The 19,993-nt window shown below is 42.1% G+C and overlaps 1 protein-coding gene across 2 annotated transcripts in view; it reads right to left on the bottom strand.

The window, feature by feature from the left end:
• Nucleotides 1–19,993, bottom strand: part of DHRSX (dehydrogenase/reductase X-linked) — a 169,549-nt gene that overhangs the window by 36,974 nt on the left and 112,582 nt on the right. For both annotated transcript variants that reach the window (XM_055701347.1, XM_055701346.1), the window contains one exon: nt 10,157–10,364. In XM_055701347.1, coding sequence (XP_055557322.1) covers nt 10,157–10,364 — 208 coding nt within the window. The remainder of the gene's footprint in view (nt 1–10,156; nt 10,365–19,993) is intronic.

Below are 19,993 nucleotides of genomic sequence, written 5' to 3' on the forward strand. Positions count from 1 at the left end.
AGGTGCTTGCTCTCTCTCCGAGGCAAAGCATTGGTAATGGTCTCAGTGGCTGTGTCAGTGATTCCTGCCTTGTGTTTAATCCAAAATTCAGTAAGAACCACAAGCTGGTTTTGGGTTGTTTTTTTAAAGCTGTGCTTTCCAACTTTCAGCAGTTTACTGTATAAATCCATAGCGTTCAGTAACTAGCCCCTTGTTATAGCTTGTAGGAAATGCAGAGGGAACCAAAATTAACTGACTGTCTTTGGAGGACTAAGAGGACTACATTCAGTGAAGGAATTTGGAATGTCTTTGTTATAAAAATATTTATGAAAGGCGAAATAAGTAGGGCCTTGTCAACCTGGGCATTACTGTCATCCACATGGAATGAACGCATCATTTTTCATTTGGCTGATCCCTCCTCCTGATGGCAGGAGGTGAGATGTCAAGAGCCCTCCTGCTGTACTGATTACCCTGCTGTGCGCAACTCCATTGCTGTGTGCTCAGCACAGTTCTCAAATGTATGAAACACAGACTCAAAGGCTGGTCTTCTCAAAGTCTCACTAGAATCAGTATCTTTTAAAAAAGTCTATTTTTTCTGTTTGTGTACAATTAGTGTTAATTTCAAATGTTTTTGATGATTTTAAATACTGATGGCAAGTTCAAATTGTAATTACTGTAATTCCATTCTCCCAGGAAGTATTTCTTTTTATAAAGAATGATATAAATTGCCTCTTCTGAAGCATCATTTTTCTAACAGTCAGTTCATATGATACACTGTTAAGTACTTGCTAATATTTGAAGCGGTGTTTGAGCATAATGGTGCCCCTTCATTCAATTAAAAATCTCCATAAAACAAATCAATGAGTAAATAAATAGAAGAAAGCATGGTTCTGCATTGCTGCAGCTAAGAAACAGATCAAGGATCCAAGACCTACATTCTATGTCCTTGTGGTGACCCTTTTGAGTGGTGGGGAAACACCATGGCCACATATCTTTTTGTATTATCTCTTGGATAGTCTGGGTCTCAGGTTACTAAAGATTGTCACACATCTTTTAAGATTATCTCTTGGATGATAATAAGAAGAACTCTAAGGCTCTCTCCACCCACTTGTGGAAAGCTTCTTAACTCTCCTGTAACATGGTTTTTAATTTGAAGGAAGCAATGAGTCTTATGATTCCTTCCCTTCCACCAGAACACACAAAGGGCCATAAAATGGCCCAGTAATAACTTGAACAATCTGGGACTGAAAGGGAATGTAGGGTCTGGTTATGCACAGTAAAGTGCTGCCATTTCAAACCCAGCGCAGTGCACCAAATGTGGTTAGCAGATTTCCAGTAGACTACATGAAATGTGTTGGTGTATACATGAAGATAATGTAAGTTTTCATTTTGTGGTGGGCTGAACCCACTGCACTGCCTTAGAGTTAAGGAGGTGCTGAATGTGTTCTGCAAGTGCAAATGTTCACCACACTGAAGGACTGGTCTGTCTTACCAAGGGAAACATGGTTTGAATGTGCACACAGACTGAAAACACCTTTCTCCTTCAAGATGTCTATAAATACTTTGCAGAAAATCCTGTGCCATCACTCTGTCCACAAAAGCAATGCAAAATTATCAAGTCTGGCAGAAGAAAACAATTCTGAAAATCAATTTTTTGTTTGTTGAAACAATCTAACAACTTCTGCTTTTTCAAAGTTTTCTTAGGTAGCAAGAATATGAATATCATGGTTTCAAACTGAGAGGTAAAAGTGAAGTAACTCCCAGTACATGAATTAAGACAAGGAACAAGCTCATAAAGAAAGACAACCATCTGTCAACAACAGTCACGAGAAGTCTTCCCCTCTGTTGGGAGACCTTTCTAGGATAAAGAAGAAATACAGCTGAAATGCCAACAGATACTGGAGAGATTAAAATGTGGAAGTTTTCTGCACCCATGAAATGACTTATAGTCCAGACACAGCAGGAAAGGCTTTTGTTCATGTGACACCATACATCAACAGCGGCCCTCTGCCACTGTCAGAAAAGATGCAGGATTTAAATAAGCATAAAACGGGTCTGTGAAGAGGCAGGGTCTTACTTACGGAACATACAAGCCAACTTCAGCAAACAAAAAAACCTTCAAGAAACAAGTAACACAGGGGCTCAAAGTGGTCCATAGCCAGCACTGCAAAGTGGTTATTGCAAAGTACCATAAGGGACAGTGGCAGCAATCACTTTCTCTTCTGTTTAGGCTTAGAGTTGGTTTTGGTTTTGTTTGATAAATTTCCCAGTACTGTGTCACTTTGGAACACTGTAAACAGAGATCTGTAATGGAAAACCAAGCATTTCCTAAGAAGTGGCATGGCATGCCCTGGGGCCAGAGCGCATGAGATCTCTTCTACTTGCAAACGTATCAGAAGCAAGCGAAGTCAGGCAGGTTTGGCTTTCCAGGAAATGACAAGAAGTTTCATGCCCAAACCCTGAAAAAACAACAGAGTCACAGAGCTGCCCTGCCCCAGCTCTCACTGAAAAAACAATTAAAAGATACTGTTTCTTTGGCAGACTGATTGATTTTTGGTGGCAATTCAGATACTGAACACCCCCCAACTTTGAGCCGAGAACAAAAGATTTCACACAAAACTCATAATGTTTTAATTTGAACATTTTTGCAGTGCCATGTTAGAGCTAGTATCACTGTTAAAAGCCCTTGAGCTTCTCAGAAAGCTACTGTGAGACACAGTGCTCTTCGGTCCCTGTTCCTTTTGGGAGCCTGGGATGCTGCTGTGTACAGCGACTGTCCACCTCCCACGACAAGAAGAGCAGGGCAACCACAGCACCTGACACATAACGAGAACAGAAGAAATGGAGCAATAGCACTACAACTATATAAGTCTGGCAGTATCACAACTCCCAGGGGCTAAAATATTTTATTTTTACAGTGATTTATTTTACTTAGAAAGTATATTTTTCATAAAACTCACATTTTTGATAGAGAACTCAATTTAATCAAAAGACCAAATTTTCTTCACAGGTTTAAGTATTCAAATGCTTGGTTGGCTTTTGAACAGATGAAGTTCTCCTTCACTGAAAAAAATAGGCTTAGGACAGGGAGTAGAGAAAAGGTTAAGAGTTATTTGTAATCGCAGGGGCAGAAATCTGCCTTTGCCTCCCTCCACTACACCTTGTAATCCTTAATGCACTGGCAAGATCAGGAATGTATGACTATGAAGAACCAGAAGCAGCAACAGCGCTGAACCCAGAGGGGATTTGTGGAAGGTGAGCTGATCATTTTGACCATTTCTCTTAAGATGTTATTCCAGGGATTTACAGACATATGTGCCAGCCTTCCCCAGCTATGCTAGGCAGCTCGAAGGACGACTCCACTGAAAAGGTACTGTAAGGATGGCTGTAGTCAAAGCAGTTGAAAGGAATGCTAAAACCATTTGAAAAATCACCCAGGACCTGAACTCCAAAGCTTTTAAAGTTCACTCATCCCTAATAAGTCTTTTTGCTGACAGGGAGATTTTAAACTAACCTTCTCCTCTCAAGGGTGCCAAGCTCTCTCCACTCCGCATTCTCCACAAGAGTCTTTTACCTTCTCTGTCACATGAGCACAGTACATCAGCTTTCAAATTACCATTGAGCCATCTTCCCATTTAGGAAACAACACGTTTATGATACCCACTGTTCTGCGTGCCACAGAAGGTTCACTTCTCCCACCCAACCCACTGCGCAGGGAGAGGCTGAGCAGCAGGAACACCCATATATCACGTACCTCCCAACAAGTTGCAATTTTGAACTGGTTCAGAAGGACTGTGTCCTATTAAATCATTAACCATTATTACGAATCCTTTGTTAAGACCATTAATCCCTTTTAGACAAGAAGGAATTTAACATTGTGACATACAAAGTAGCTACATTTAATTTCCCTGAACACATTAAATCTGGCATTACCTTTGTGCTAGTAGTGTTACACTGTGTTATTATTCTTCAGAAACCAATGAATCCTAAAAGTATTTTCATTAGACAGAACAAAAATACACCAATAAATTTAAAACTAAAACTTTCCAAAGTTGGCATCCTACCTTAAATATTTCCCCATTATAGGAATGAATAGAGATAACCTGTGGCCTGCAACATGGATAAAACACTGGCTGTATATGAACTAAAATTCTGTCTTTTGGACTGATGAATTGGTCTGCTGGTATAACAGCCCATTTATTTTTTGTAATGAATTCCTAGAATTTGAGATCTGTGCCTTCACCACTACATTCACTTTCCAGGCCAGCAAGTCAATTTTTGCAATTAACGGTAATTGCTGCCAATGCAAGGGATCATTTTACAAAACAGAAAATCCTTTTGCATTTATACAGAAAGCATTTTGCAAAGAAAGAGAGCAATACCCCTATGTATGTGCATTAAGCATTTAAATATGTATCATCTAACTATAGACAGGAAAACTTTGTAACGTGCTGCTGGAAGGTATATACTGAACACAGCAGTGTGTGCAGTTGGTATCTGGTCCTGTCAAGGGAATATGACTTATCTTGCAAATAGAACCAGATTATGCAATAAAAGTCATTGTGGGGAAGCTGCTTAAACAAAACCATCTATTCCTCGAATAAAATAAAATCTATAATAACATGTATCTGTCTCGAATAATCTTTTATGGTTCAATTTCTGTAGTTTCACAGCATTATATCAAGCAACAGTCCAGTGACACATTTTAATATGCAACTGTGATAGACTTCCGTACTGACTAAAATGGATTAAACAAATAGAAGGGTAATATATAAAATCCATCCTCCTTCCTTTTACAAATTTTCCTTTATTATTTTAAAATTTGGAAATAAAACAATAGCAGTATGCTATATCAGCTTCATGTTTGGTTTTGCTTGAATTTAAGATATTGTACATCCCGTAAGTTCTGCCAATGATTCTTCTAAGTCAGAGATTCTTCCATTCTTCTTCTCTCTAAGCCAGAGAATTAAGTGACAGATCAGTCACAAAAAGGCACTGGAGGAACCAATTGGAAAATTTCAAAAAAGAAAAGCTTTTAATTGTAAAAAATGTTGACTCATCAAACCATTCCTAGTATAAAAATATGTTTTAAATAAATGTCCAGCTTAAAAAAAATAATTTTAAACTGATGGATATACCTTACTTCAACAGGATGACTTTGAAATTGAAGGTTCAGTGTTTCAGTTTTATCAATATTACACTTCAAAATATGAATGACAGTGTACTCATAAGGATAATTACAAATAAATCAGAAAGAAAATATTCTAAAATCAATGAAATCAAAGGTTTTGGTCTGAAAAAATTATTTATATTTTCCAAAAGTAATGTGACATTTTAACACTTCATTGCTATTCATGGACATTATTTTCAAAGTCTCAGCAATGCTGATGGGACAAAATACTAAGCTTTCTGCCCAAACTTAATACAACTTCATTTACCAACAAACATCGCACACACGCAAGAAGTGAAGATGCAGGACACCACCCATCCAAGAACAGGAGGTCTCCAGAGACTTTGCTTGGCAGATTTTCCCAGCAGTACACGACACCTCCTGTTACAGCCCTTATGAACTGCCTAACGAGATTAACTGGAGCTGCCTGGTCTCCCCAGCATCTTCCCAGGTCCTGGGCAGAGCTGTTTAAGCTATTTTACACCAGCCAGGATGCATATGTGGCACCCGGGATTTTTGCAATTCCTTTCATTCAATCTATTTTGTCTCTGAGATGATTCATGCTCTAGGGCTAAAGGGAAAAAATACAGAAATTATCTGGGGACTGTACCAGCTTGGACGGTTACAAAACCCATCCGCTTCTGTAGCTGGAGAGCAGAGGAAGGAAAACAGGGAAAGTGTGACTAACTGTTCTTGAATATACAGGAGACATGAACCAGAAAAGGAGTTGTGTGTGGCTGGGGAGTTCATAGATTTGTGATTCACAGCATTACAGGGCCCATTTGGCATGCAAAAAGAGAGGATGATGAAAGGAATAGTTAGTCATGGAGAAAAAGCTAGACAGAACACACAAAGATGCTAACCCCTGGGAAAGGGAGCATATGCAGGTGTGACCCACAGCCTGGGAAAGGGAATGATGTCTTCTTTTCTTTATTTTCCTAAAATTCCTTCTTACTTCAGTAGGTAGAGTACTTGAAGGGGTGCCCCACATCTCAGTCTTGTAAAAGCACCATGAACTCCAGTGCACTGTTTAAGCCTATCTCAAGCCAAGAGGACGGCACAATGTTCTTCAAGCTTTTGCTAAAACCAGTCAGCCATATCCTCTCGTGACCATATGTTTTTTCCTCTTGTCACTTTAGAAAGTATTATTTAAGGCAGGCAAGAGAGGAAAAAGGACATTCTAGCTATGCTGTTAGAGTGCACAGTGTACTACCCTCAGCACGTAATCGCTGCAATCACCACTGTTGAAACGCGTACAGATAGATAGCGTTTCTGTTAAACTTTCACCTCCTTGAAAACAGTCGTATTCAAAGTAGGGATGAAGGAGAATGATTTGCCTTAGGGATCCCCTTGTCGACTCATGTGATTGCTGTTGAAAATGGTCTGGATCTAAAAGACCACAAAGGTGTTTGATGTTCTTCATATATCCTTCAGCAAAAGAACTGGGAGAACAGTCATTGCTCTTGTGCGTTTGCATTTTCAATAACACACATGAAACAAGCTATGCCCTGCCAGTTTGGAACAAGCTCTGTCCTGCCTTGATGTACCCATGCTGTGTCTCTTTTACTGGTGTGTGTGAAGAGATTGCGCAGTAAAGGGCAGAAATGACATTCATAGAGGAGAAATAGGACTGGGGCTAGGGGGAGAAGATAAGAGAAAGATAAATGGGGAGGAGGAAATTAACTGGTGGGCAGAATTAAGACACCACCAAAAAAAAGGAGGGAGAAATAGGAGGGAGGGAGGGAAAAGGCAATGGAGGGAAAAAAGCTCAAAAGACACAGATGACGACGAAACTGTGAACAGAGAAATCAAGTAAGCAAGCATGAAGAGAGAGATAACAAAAGAAGAAAAATAATGTAAAATGCAAGGAAAATAAAGAAAAAAATAAATTAAGCATGCTGCCAACAAGGAGCTAAAAAGATAAATCAGATTGGCAAGATGGCAGAAAACAAACCAAAGAGGAAATGTGGAAGACAGTAACATTTAATACTGTTCATGGGACAGACCGTCCAACAATTACTTGTTATGCTGTTGCCCTGGGGTCACTGTGATATGGATGACATCTGGCTTCAGAGCAGATCTCTGAGCAGCAAGCACAAGCAGTGGGGAGCGATGGCCACAACAGTGACTGCCAACCCAGAGTCTCCCAAGTGGGAGAATGATCCCATAGAAAAATCTGTGGTTAAGCAGAGAAGAGAACCTCAGTTTACCGTCACCTTTGTGTCAAGACAGGCTTCTGCCTTTACTTCTCTGTCATGTTTGGTCGATGAATGCCTCCTCTGCATGATCAGTGACCTCCAGTTTGGACACTAGGCCAATCAAAACCCAGGAATATTGGGACAAGAATACAGTAAACAATACAGTCTGCTGCCACCAGTTGATTTTTCCAGCACAGAGTAAAGCCCCCTTTCTCCACTGTGAAGAAATGACTCCAAATTGGTTTGGTGCCTTCCTGCAAGGTTACGACTACCAGCCAATCACAGAACATAGACCCAAGTTGTGAAATTAATTAAGGCCAGCTACTGCAACTAAAATAAGGGAAAAGCCAATATTAAATTTTTAGAAAGGTTTCTCATTCACACAAGCAGCAAAAATGAGGGATGGCATCACTGGGAAACTGTGGCAATTCATGGAACACTATCACATCACAGTGCTTACCATGGGTGTCTTTACTGCCTCCATTAAAACTCTAAAACGCTGCTCTGAATCACAAGGTGTCTCTGAGGCCCTATGGTGTAGGCAATGCCTGCGCACGGTACCCCACAACAGTCCTCCACAGGGCTGCCAAACCACCCACTCACGCCGTAGGCACACTCTCGAAGTGCCTACAGAAGTAATCTCACTGTTTTTAGCAGCACCGTTTATGCGATAACTATTTGCACAAGTGGCATCTTATCGGCAGTTAAGCTAAAAAAAAACCCAACAACCGAGGAGTATCTCCTTCGACCTGAACCAAGAAAAGATTTGGAGCTGAATCCACAGTCCCCTCTGGGTCCCACCCATGTGCCTGTGTGCTCAGAAAGCAGGCGCCACTGCTGTCCCTGAGCGATTCAAGCATCCAGGTGGGAAAGAGCAGGCAAAATCAGACACAGCCTGTCATCCTTTATAATTCTTCTTACACTAATAAAGTTGAAATATAAAGAGCAGGGTTTGGTGCAAAAGCTGCAGGTAAATCTCACTGGTATATTATTATTTTTTACATCAGATTGGTCATGTTTGTGCTCAATCATAAGTTTCCTAACTGAATCATTTCTGATTCCTGTAAAATATGACTTAATAATAATTTCTGGTTCCTTTAAAACACGAGTTAATAATGATGAATCACAGGTAAGGATGATCCTAAATTGAAGAGGCACAGCACAAGGCTTTTCTATAATCAATGCTTCTATAAACAGTTCTGTAATCACTGTTACCTAGAGACACAGAACAGCCACATTTAACTTTGCATTCTGCACTTTAGCCTGAAGAAATACTAATTACACTCCTCTTAGTCCCCTTGCATGGTGCCATCCAGCACATGTCCCTCAGAAACAATGAACACATACATCAAGTGAAGAGTAAGGGTAATTTCCTGTGGTTGTTTTACAAGCAAGAGATTAAACTTCGACTACCTTGCAAAATTTAAACAAAGCACTTGTAATAAAACTGATGCCGTAGTATGCAATCAGAAGTCAAACAGAAAGCTTGACATGCTTAATGCAACATTCATACTTAAATTGTCTTCAGTGGAAAGAGCCCAGCCCTCTAATTTCAGTCTTTGTTCCAAAATACAACCTCGGGCCAAGTGGCTCTGAACAGGTGCTGAAGTCCCTGTCAAAGGACAGGAACAGAATTTCACCATGGAAATGACACAAAACTCAGACTGGCTCTGTACAGGCAGAAACTCTCTGGAGCCCATCAGAAGACAGGTTCTGTTTGAGCCTGTTAGTAAGTGCACAGTTGCCGTACGCGACTGCATGGGGAAATTCTGAAATGTATCTATCTCAGTTATCCTGCCCATTCTTCAATTAACTAAACAACTCTGCATGGTTCCTGTGTGACACCAGAGATATTTATCCGCCTCATCCAATGTCTTCCTAACGTTAGAAATATTCCTCAGACATTCACCCACAGTTTCTCTAAACGAAAATAGTCACACAGAATACAGATACACATTTTAACCCATTTCACTGTTAAAAACACAGGATGGCTGTGGATCTCGGTAAGCTCTTGGGGAAGCGCAAGGGGTGACACAGATGAAAGCGGGAGCTCCAGTGTTTGCAGTGAATTGCCGGGCTGACTTGTGAGAGGGCAAGCACCACAGGGACAGGGGGCATGATGCTGCCCAGCGCTGGGAGGCAGGTGAGGGAAGCTGGAGAAGGTGGGGGACTGGGACGACAGGAGTAGCGCAGGACAAGGGAGAGGCCAGAGATGGAGGGAAGGGAGGACATTGTGCCAGGAGCTGCAGGCCAGTGGGCAGAGCTGCCAGGGAGGAAGGAGCGGCAGGCAGCGTGTGGGCTGGGCAAAGCTGTGAGGCAGCTGGGCAGGTGGGGCTAGTTGTCCTCCCAGAGCAAAGTCAGCAGCCCCATGCCCAGCGGGCAGGGAGCTTGCAGCCATAGGCATCCCTTTGCACCCATCTGAGGGCTGGGCGAGGGCCTCTACACATGCATTCACTTGAGGAAAAGGCCTATTAGCGTTCACCCAAGCCACTTTAAAACATCCCAGTTACTGAATCCAGGCTCTCCACCACAACCATCACTGCAGTAAAAGCATCAGAAAGGAAAGCGAGGCTTTCACGGTTCAGAATAAAAGACTTGGTGCACAAGCTTATAAATTATTTGTATCTTTGACTGAAGGCTGCAAGCTTTGTTCAAGCCTGAAAGATATTAAGCAATGGCTTGAGAATCAGCATTTTAAAAAAAAGGCAACAAAAAACCCCGCACATTCAGTATTCAGTAACAATTCTCTTGGAGTTTAATCTGCACACCCTTACTACAGATCAGTCAATACCAAAAAACAGATCAGTACCTGCTTTGTAAGTCGCTCAGGTGCAATTTGGCTACGTAATGGGTGGCTGATGAGACAGTGATGATCCTAGCATTGTGACTGTGCGTTCCTGATTGCTTCAGCGTGTCCAAGAGGAGGTTAGTCAACAGGAAGTGTCCCAAGTAGTTCAAGCCGAAGTGCTCCTCAAACCCATCCTCCGTCTTCCTTTCAGGGACCAGCATCACCCCAGCTAGAGGAGAAAGTAGAGGTAAAGCCTGTTGATTTATTTCAGAGAAGCAGCAAGCTAGAATGAGCATGGATCTCCTGCTGCAGAGTGTAAACATGGCATGTAGAGCAATGAGTGATTGGTGATGGCATCTGAAGTGTAAAGCAGACACTGATTGATTCCTGCAGAGAAAAATGTCAAAACCCCCACTTCAGTTCCTTTATCCAGAAAACAGGTAGACTGACTCCCTCCCTCCCTCCTTCCCTGCAGGACTGTGGGGATAAATGACTTCATTTGTGAAAAGTGTTTTGAAGACATTAAAAGTTGAGTTAACCCATTGCTGGCATGCCAGAATGCAATGCTGCAGATCCACAATAATAGTTAATCCATCTACAATAGGTGGGAGCTGGGTGATCCCAACAACATTCCCTCCATCAAAGAGCTCAGAGCAACGAAGACAAGACCAGGCTGAGCAGCAGACCTGCTCTCCCAGACGGCTTTCTGCTGAGTCCTGGCTGGAGTTTAAAGATCTGTTGAGTCTTCCTCTGAAATCTGCAACTTCTATCTCACTGGTGTGGTTGAGAAAAGATGTAGTAAATTTACCCAATATATCTTAATTACCGTGCTTACAAGCAGCTGCATCTTGAAATGAGTTTTTGAATGCTTATTTTGGCAATATTTTTGCATACATTTCTACAAACCACAATTTTCAAACTCATTGCCTAAAATAAGTATCCACATCCCTAACATGCAATGTTAGCATTGATTTCAGCATCTTGCAGAGAATCCTGAGCTCATGCATAAATTATATTGTGTACTGAGGCTGTGTGGGGGATAGCTATCCCTCTCAATTATAACGTGGAATTGCCTGTTGTAAATTATTCTTATTTTATTAAAATGTATTTATTGTACAAGTGGACCTCACCTTTGTAATTTAAATGTAGATGGACGTGGTTCACGGAGAATAATGTTGCAGGCCATTCATCTTCCCTCTACAACCCATGAATATGATACAGTAGAAAGGCCACCTCTGCTCACAGACATGAGAGAATGTCAGCTTGTTCCTTGTGCTACTTCACATGTCCATTAAAGTCTTTAACATCTCATTTCTTGATGTCAGCCCAATGATGGCATATTAAATGACCATTTTAAATTGCACATGCCACACATCTACACCACTCCTTCTCTGGGGGGTCCCGCCACCTGACAGTTCTGCTTTGTTACTGCTGCTTGGACTGAAGACGAGGCATTTTCAGGATCTTTTTAGCATGGCCAGCACCCACAGTGGTTCACTTATGGCTGCCTACTACTTAATGGAGCAACTGGAGAAGCAGCATGGGGGAAAGAGACGAGAAGATGACAGAGCAAACAAAAGGTTTGGGTGTAGCACAGCATACCTGCCTACCAAAAAGTTAAGACTGAACAGGAGAGATGCTTTCTGATGGTATGATGAAAGAAACACAACATAAATTACCAGATGGGGCTCTACAAAAGCTCTGATTGGTGTTTCTGTCCCTACAGCCACTATCCCAGATCCCTCAGAATGACAGGAAAACCCAGCTGCTGGGTGTGGTTTCTCTGCACGTCAAATCTCAGCTTTAACAATGGGAAGACACAAATTAGAGGGTGTATGGTCTGGTGTCCCATTGTATTCTCCTTCCTCAGCAGCACTTACTCTGATGTGTGATGCAGCTGCTCGCAGCTGGAAACAGATTTCCACTTCCTCTGTAGTTTGCACATTGGCATATAAATGACATTCAGAGCAGTGCCTGGGTCTCAGTGCTGGTATGAAGGTCATGGACAGACATAAACATGAGACAAGCCCTGCTGAAACCTTTTCTTGTTTTCCTGGGAAGAAGGAAAGGGCAGGAAGGACAAAAAAACCCAGTCTCCCAGACCAACTCTCAGCTTGCTACAGTGCAAGTTTTAGCAATGAGAGATTAGCACGAGGTGTTGGAGGGCAGATGGGATGCAGATTGCTGCACCTCTGAGCACCAGGGCTGATACAAGGAAATGATCTGCATCTTTCTGAGGCCATGTCCTGCCCTCCACAGCTCTGACATGTGAAAAAAGGCAGGAGGAAGCAGTTTTGAAGAGGTCTATTTGCAGCAACACTGGTAAAATGCAAGCCCAAGAGAAGGCAACCACATAAACCAGCAGCCCTGGCACAGCAAAGCTGATGTGAACCCCAACTGCTGCTTCTGCATCTGCCAGGGCTGCTGCAGATCTCACTATAGGACCCCTCCATTCACACACACACTTCTGTTAGCTAAGTCAGATGGCAGGATGGAGGAATTTCTCTGGAGAGAAGTGCGGTAGATGGCTGCTAAATCCATTCAACTTTGCATCATGACCAGCAGGTAAGCCCAGGGAGGCTGTCACTGCTCACATCAGCCCCAAGGATGCCTGTGCTACAACTGCCCCCTTGACCTCTGGAGAGGCATGGGATTTAAGGAGCACATAGAGGTGTTGCCCTCCACCCCAATTAGTCTCCACCATCTGTGCTGCATGTCCTGGAAGCAAAAAACAGATCCGGGCTCAGGTCAGGAGATGGGAAAAATTTTCACTCATACACTGCACAATTGTTAAGACAGACGTTCCTGAAAATTATTTTGCTCATTCTTCAGGAGCTTCCTCTGAGAAACTGTGGTAAAGCCTTTGAGCAGACACAATTGCTTCTGCTTGCATTTGTTGCTACTACAATTTCCTTTTTGTCTTCAAGAACTGGTCAAATAATATTAATCCAAAACACCTTTGAAAGACTTTTTTTTTTAAGGCTCTCATCTTTGAGGCAGTTCATAACAAGGCTATCAAAAAAATTTGCCCTGTAATCTGAGGGCAGTTTCTCTTATTTGAGGAGAAGCATTTTAACTCACTGAGAGCGAGCATGCAAAGGAATACCTGACAGGCAACTGAACCTGGCTGCTTCTCTAACAAAAGGGAAAACCTTGTAAGCGTAGCAGCAAGCTCTCTTTTTTAAATTATTAACTACCTAACATTCAGTAGATACTAAAAGTGGCATGCTATTGATTTTCTTTTGTCCAGAAACATCACCAGCTTTACTCAAGGGCCCCAAAGTAACTCAAAGAACAAAAGCTGCTTCTATTTTTAATTCTTTCCATTAACCCAATACTACTGAAACATTTAAAAATGCCTTTTGGGGTTTGTTTGTTTAGGTGTTTTTTTTTTTTACCTTACCTCTTCATTGTAAACTAAGAATGATGTTGGAATCTATACAACTCCGCATCTTTATGATTTTAATTATCAGTAGTAAGCTTCCTCAGTTTTTTTGGAGTGCATGTGAAATTTGGAGTGGCAGGACACAGAGCATTAATGTCAAACACCTCAGTTCTGATACAACTTTCTTACACTTTTTTCCCTCTGATTTAGCTAGATTGTTTCCAGAAGGTTTATTTTTAAAAAATGTCACTGATACCAGCATGGCATTAGGAAACAAATTAATAAGTAAGTTGCATTAGCTGTTATTGGAATATTCAGGCAAAAGACTGACAGTATGCATGCAGAAAACTGTCTAAACAGAACATCAATGTGTGATTTTCAAGAGCAGAAATAGAATAAGGAAAATATTTTGCTGCATAACTATGCTGAACAACTGTTCTTTTTACAGATAGATGAATATGTTCCAGTGTGCTGCAGTTACGCATTTATTGTTAATACCTTCAAATTATACACATCAGCTATTAAGAATAAAAAAATATATCCTTTTTTACTTTTATGACTAGTCAGTAGTCATATTTTTCCCTCAAAGAATGAATACACCTCAAGAGAACTGTCTTTGTAAACAGTCATTTATTATGATTTTCTAGAAAAGTTTGTAAAGAAACTCTTGGTTTGGGATCCATTAATGAATTAGTCTTATGTAATTTTAAGAGCATAATGGATCTGATACTGCACACAGCATTACCAAAAAGTTTATGACAGTTGTAAATATTACAGGCCAGGCATACCATATTTTTATTGTATAACATAGGAGAATTTGTACCATGCCTGCTTGTACTGCAGATCATGGTAAACATTGCTGTAATTCCTGTACCTCCCCCTGCAAAGACATCTTTCAGCTCCATTACAAAATATGTTTTAAGAGTTTGAAAAACACATTTCACTCATCTGACTTTATATACCATGAGCTACTTGGAGGGTTTTAAAGGTAGTTCTCTCAAACTCACTACAAAAGAAAGATTTTAAATCTCTTTTTCACATGCAGAACAAAATGTCATCCTTCCCAGCCAGGCTCACGGAAGAGGGTTCGGAGGCAGTGCCCCCACATGCAGGTCCTTTTATCCCCAGCAACCCAAAGACTGGGCAGACACAAAATGTCAGCCACGTACACTTACATGTAACACCTTCACAGCAGTAGATGAACCTATATAATCACATTCACCCAATTCTTGCTATTCACAAGGAAGAGACACATAGTGTACCAAAAAAGTTCCAGGAAAAATTAATAGAGACAGTAATTCTTTTCTCCATATAGGCTTTGTACTGGTTGGCATAGCTGGTTCATTTAGCAGTGTTTTCCATCGCATGAGTTACTTAACAGAGTGTCAAAATCACTCTGCTCTGCACACCTATACACCAAAAGATCTATGGGTGGATCCATCTATGTATAAAATAGTAGAGCCCACTTCTCTTCTGAATAGAGACAGCTACAGCGGAGTGAACATCTCTATAACTGTATAGCAGCATCCCCTGGCTAGGCTGCCTATAATAGATTGCTTGTTCCACTTCATTCAGTTGGGCTATGCTGCCCCAGAATATGCCTGTCCTGTGCATCTCCCCTGGCTAGTGAGCAATGAGAAGGTGCAATGCCTTATTAGAATTGTCCCCAGAAATGCCTACTGGAGACACAACTGTGTCCACATAACTGCTTTTTACAGATATGCCTTGTCTGGGCTGCGGAGAGGTGAATTTACAGCACTGCTGCAAAACACTGCTTGCTGAGCTACATACGCATCCCAGAGCCCAGTGCTACTGGTATGCTGCACCTACTGGTATCCCAGTAAAGTGTTCTGACTCAAGACAGGATGACGCACAGAAGCTAGATTAACAGTATATAAAAGCTGAAAAGGCAAAAATCCAAACAGTTAAGAAGAAAAGCACAAAACCACAAATGAAGCTTAGTATGGCTCTCCAATGCTACGGTCTTATTTTCTGTCTCCCCAGAGGGAGTTCAGGCTCTTGCACTGCCTAGTACCTTCTGCAGCTCTGTATATATGTATATGCAGGTTTCTAATGCAGTGTGAGAGGAAACTGAAGGAATTTTACCCCATGGCGTAATGATGACACCTCGATGACACGTAAAGTCCACACCAATGCATTTGACCCTTGGGGAGATGCAATGACATCTGCTGTCAGCCTGTCTGGTATCAGTGGCAGGTCAGTGTCCTCTGAATGGACCTTCCCTGGAGGCGACTGGCCACCACGGAAACAGGTTTGATAAAGAGCAGGGCAGCACCAGGACTCAGCCTTAGGCTGTAGAAGAGACCCATCTCCAGAGGGTTTGGTCTCTCTTGCCTCTTTGCAGAACAACTCCTCCACAGGAGTCTGCCTGAGCTTCTGCTCCAGCACTGAGCAAGTTCCCACTAGCTCCTGCCTCCCCGTTCCCTTGCAAGGGGCTCTGCACCACCCATTGCTCTTTTCACATGCTGGCTTTCTGACAACTCCCCCAGCTCCCTGTGCAGGCCAAAACGCAGAGCCCTGCTGAAGCTGAGGGCACCATGCTGCTCCGCAGCCAAAGCGCTGGGCTGCGCTCCCCTCCCTGCCTTACACCCAGCAGCCGGTGACCCAGCGCTGATCTTATCAAGGAACAGCATGTGCACGGGAAAGAGGGGAGAGGCTCAGCCCCAGACAGGCATATCAGCTTCATCTGCCTCTCTCCTTCCCTTCGAACAGTTTGTTCTGCCTTATTTTCTTACCCAGCCACTCTAGTTCCTTTGTGTCTGTATCTCACAGATCTCACCCTGCATCCTGCAGGCATCTGCCAGTCACACGTCTGGCTCGCCCTTCGCTCGCTCCTGAAGCTGGTTTCCTTATGGGGCCATGATCCATGTCTCTAAGGCTCCCACCAGCTTGCCCATTCCCTCTTCAGTGTCAACCAGTTGTGACACAGGGATAGCTGAGAATTAATTTTTACAAGTTATTTCAAACTTGGCAGCCAAACAGAAGAGAGAGGTTCCAATCACGTCCCCACCAGGAGGGATAATTTGCATCACTGTTAAACATCAGTAAACTCACAAAAAAGAGATCAGTCAAGAACTCCCTCACTGCAAGGAAGGGCTCAATCAGTTTGTGCACAGAAGAGACTGTAGTCCTTGAGAAAAGGATGCAATCCTCATGAAAAATAAGGTGTCTAAGCACTTGTAAACTCTGACTCAGACCTCTCCTGCAGTTCAGACATATCTAATGACCCTCTTCATCCTCACTACCCACCCCAGCTCCCTCCTCCCATACTTGCCCTCTTCTGAATTCCCTGATATTGAACAAGAACATACGCTACATTCATAGTTTGATTCCATTTAAAAGTCTTTCAGCCAGCAAACTCAAATGTATAGCCATCAAGTTTTCCACCATCCTAATGATTCCCACCAGACAGTCCTGTTCTCCACCATCAGCTCCATCTTCTGCTTTCTCTCCCTTATAAAAGCCCAGCCTTAACTGCCTCTCTTCTATTTCAGTTCTCCACAGCCAGGTTTCTTGTATAGATATACCTCTCTTGGGGGTTACGGTCTTGTCCCATCTCCATTCATACCAGACTTCTTCCCATTCCACACTACAGGTTTTGTCATTGTGCCTAAAAACACAAGGGCCAGCACTTCCAGAGAGATGTGGTCACTGGCCAACTGAGGTCACCAGCTACATCAGCTCACCACCCATGTCTGGCGAGACATTTAGGTTGTAAGTGTGCTGAAAACATGTCCCAGCTCCACAGTCATTTTCCAACTCTATGTCAAGGTAGAAGCTAGGCACCCATCACCTGCCATCCACCTCTCCCAACCCCATAGTCTGCTTTTCATGGCACAGAAACTTGTCACACAGATCACGGAGGACCCAGGCCCCTAGTCTGGACAGTGGAAAGACCAGAAGGAGCCTGATGTGAGCCACAGCTCAGAGGCAGCCACAGGGAGCAGACAGGATGCTGGTGTGAGCCTCAGTGACAGTGCATATGCCAGCACATAGTACTTCACACCACAGCTCAGCACTGTGATTCCAGCAGAAAGACCTGCTCAGTCTTGACTCAGGACATGCTTGGTACAGGCAAAATCTTTAGCAATAAAAAAGTAAAAGTTGCCTTTGAAACTGCAATGCTTACAGGCTTCTGACTTGACCCATCATGGGAATATTCCATGGGTGGCAAAAGATGCAACCGCCTCTGACAAAAAGCCAGTATCTTGCTGGCATTCCAGTCCCCATTCCAAACCATGATAACACCAGAGATTTTCTTATAGAAACTTGCCATCATTTTTTCAATTAAAGAAACCCTAAGATGTTTTTCTTATCATTGTTGGAAACAGATAAACTCTTTCATCTGGAATTACAAAAAACCAAATACAAATAAATTAGCCTAAGGCAAATACTTGGCAAAGAAACTCTTAGCCCAAACATTAAAAGTTTGGCTAACTAGTGAGGAACTGAAAATTGAGTAATGTCTACTGCTAGTGCTCCCAGACCCACCTATAATGCCCACAAGGGAGAAGTGGACTGTATTAGCTATGCAAAAGAAGATAAAGCGGTGCATATTTCCAGCAAAGACAAGCTCTTAGTTCATCAGTAGATGAAGAAAAAAAGAAGAAAAAAAATGAAAAAAATACAGACAATCCACATTCAAGGACTGTGAGAACAACCAAATCTTCACAGGTTGAACAGAAGACTGAACAGGCTGCAATATCGCCTTAAGAACAGACTAATTTTCTGATTCAGTGTCACACTGCTACATAGCAAACACAGAAAGCACAAGCTAGTTCCTTGGAAAATGTGTTGGTTAAAAAAAGAATATACAATCCATAACTGAGGTTTTGTTTTTACACTAAAATAAGTCAGAGCATTCATAACTGGGTCTGGCTGGAAAAAAAAAAAAAGCTTCGTTTCCCAAAACCATGCTCAGTAGCTGTTTGTTTGAGTTGGCACAATGGTGAGTTATCCCACTCACAATCAGAAAATAGGAAAGTCAGTCACAGCTTTCAAACTCAATAGGAAGCTCTCTTAGAAGTAAAATACCTTGTTTTGCAATTTGTATAGAAAGTATTTTTACCTAAAAGGTATGAAAGGATTAGGTAAGAATAAAACATGGCTCACTCCAGCCTCTCAAAAAAGCCACTGGCAAATGTTCCACACACTTAAGTAGAACTGGTTGGGTTTCCTAATCCATCAGCTGAATTTTCTATCTGTCTTCCACTGATAAAACATTCACATTCAGGACATAAAAGCAAATGGGTCAAGAACCTGCAGCATGTGGAGCTTGAGATATTTCCCTTTTCACAAAGCATTTGATATCACAGACAGAGAAAAAGCTTTGGAAATAATCAGAAAGACAAAGATAGTATCAAAGAAAAGTCAGGATTTTCATGAATGAAATTCTTACAGTTTGAAAGTCAGATGTAGCCTAAAGTCACTCTTTTAACTTATTAGTTCTTCTAACAAAAAATAAACCTATAACAAGAAATTTTATATCTTTATATAGGATACATATTCTGGCAGACAACAATGCTATTGAAGTACAATAAAAGCTCTAGCTGATGAGCGCTGACAAAAGTCTGGGTGCTAGCTAGATGCTGGCATTGCACAACCTCGGTTCCTCTGAACAAGCTAGGTTGGATACCATCAGCAGTATCATGGTGCTCCGACTCATGTGCCCAGACAAGTTACTTCCAGCACCCAAGGCATATAACACCTGTGAAGAGCAGTGTGTGATCAGCCATCATCCCCATACTTTCCATCTCTTATAAAGATGACCTCTTCTGAAAAATCTGAGTATGCAGCACTAGTCTTCAAAAAATATGGCTCTGAGAGTATCTTCTCATTTTAGAACACATTAATGCTACGTGTTAGTGTCCTTCTGAATCTTCTAGTTTTCTGTCCTCCAAGGAATATTCATTTTAAGACAATCTCCTGCACCACCTCAAATTACCTTTTCCAGCACGAAACATCTCCAAAAGGCTCAGCTCTCCCATGATATCTAGTATTTATCATCCATTTATTACCCATGCATATGGGTAAAGGGTCACTTGCTCTTCTGCTTGTCCTCCCTCTTTTTCTCCCTGTTCTTCTATACCATTTAAATTTCAGCTTTGCTTACATACTGATCTACTTTGTTTTCAAGGAAGGATAAGGATGAAACATGATGCTGCAAGCAAGACACTGGAACAAGATTCATATGAGATATCAGATCCTGAGTTCACCACAGCCTTCATGCGTGGCTGGAGGAGAAGCATTATTTTTGATGAAATCCAAATTCCACTGGAGCCAACAGCAATCCTCCTCACTAACTTTCCCTCAAGGCCTTCTCCAGTGAATTTCCACTTATCTGGGGTTTCTCTCCTTTTCATCTTAAGAGTCTGTGTAGCCTGCAGCTGCTGCAGGGAGGGGAGCTGGCTCTTACCTAATCCAGTGAGACAGGATCTTTTCGTAGATCCCAC

The sequence above is a fragment of the Falco cherrug genome, chromosome 2 (genome assembly GCF_023634085.1).
Source record: "Falco cherrug isolate bFalChe1 chromosome 2, bFalChe1.pri, whole genome shotgun sequence".
Classification (NCBI taxonomy): domain Eukaryota; kingdom Metazoa; phylum Chordata; class Aves; order Falconiformes; family Falconidae; genus Falco; species Falco cherrug.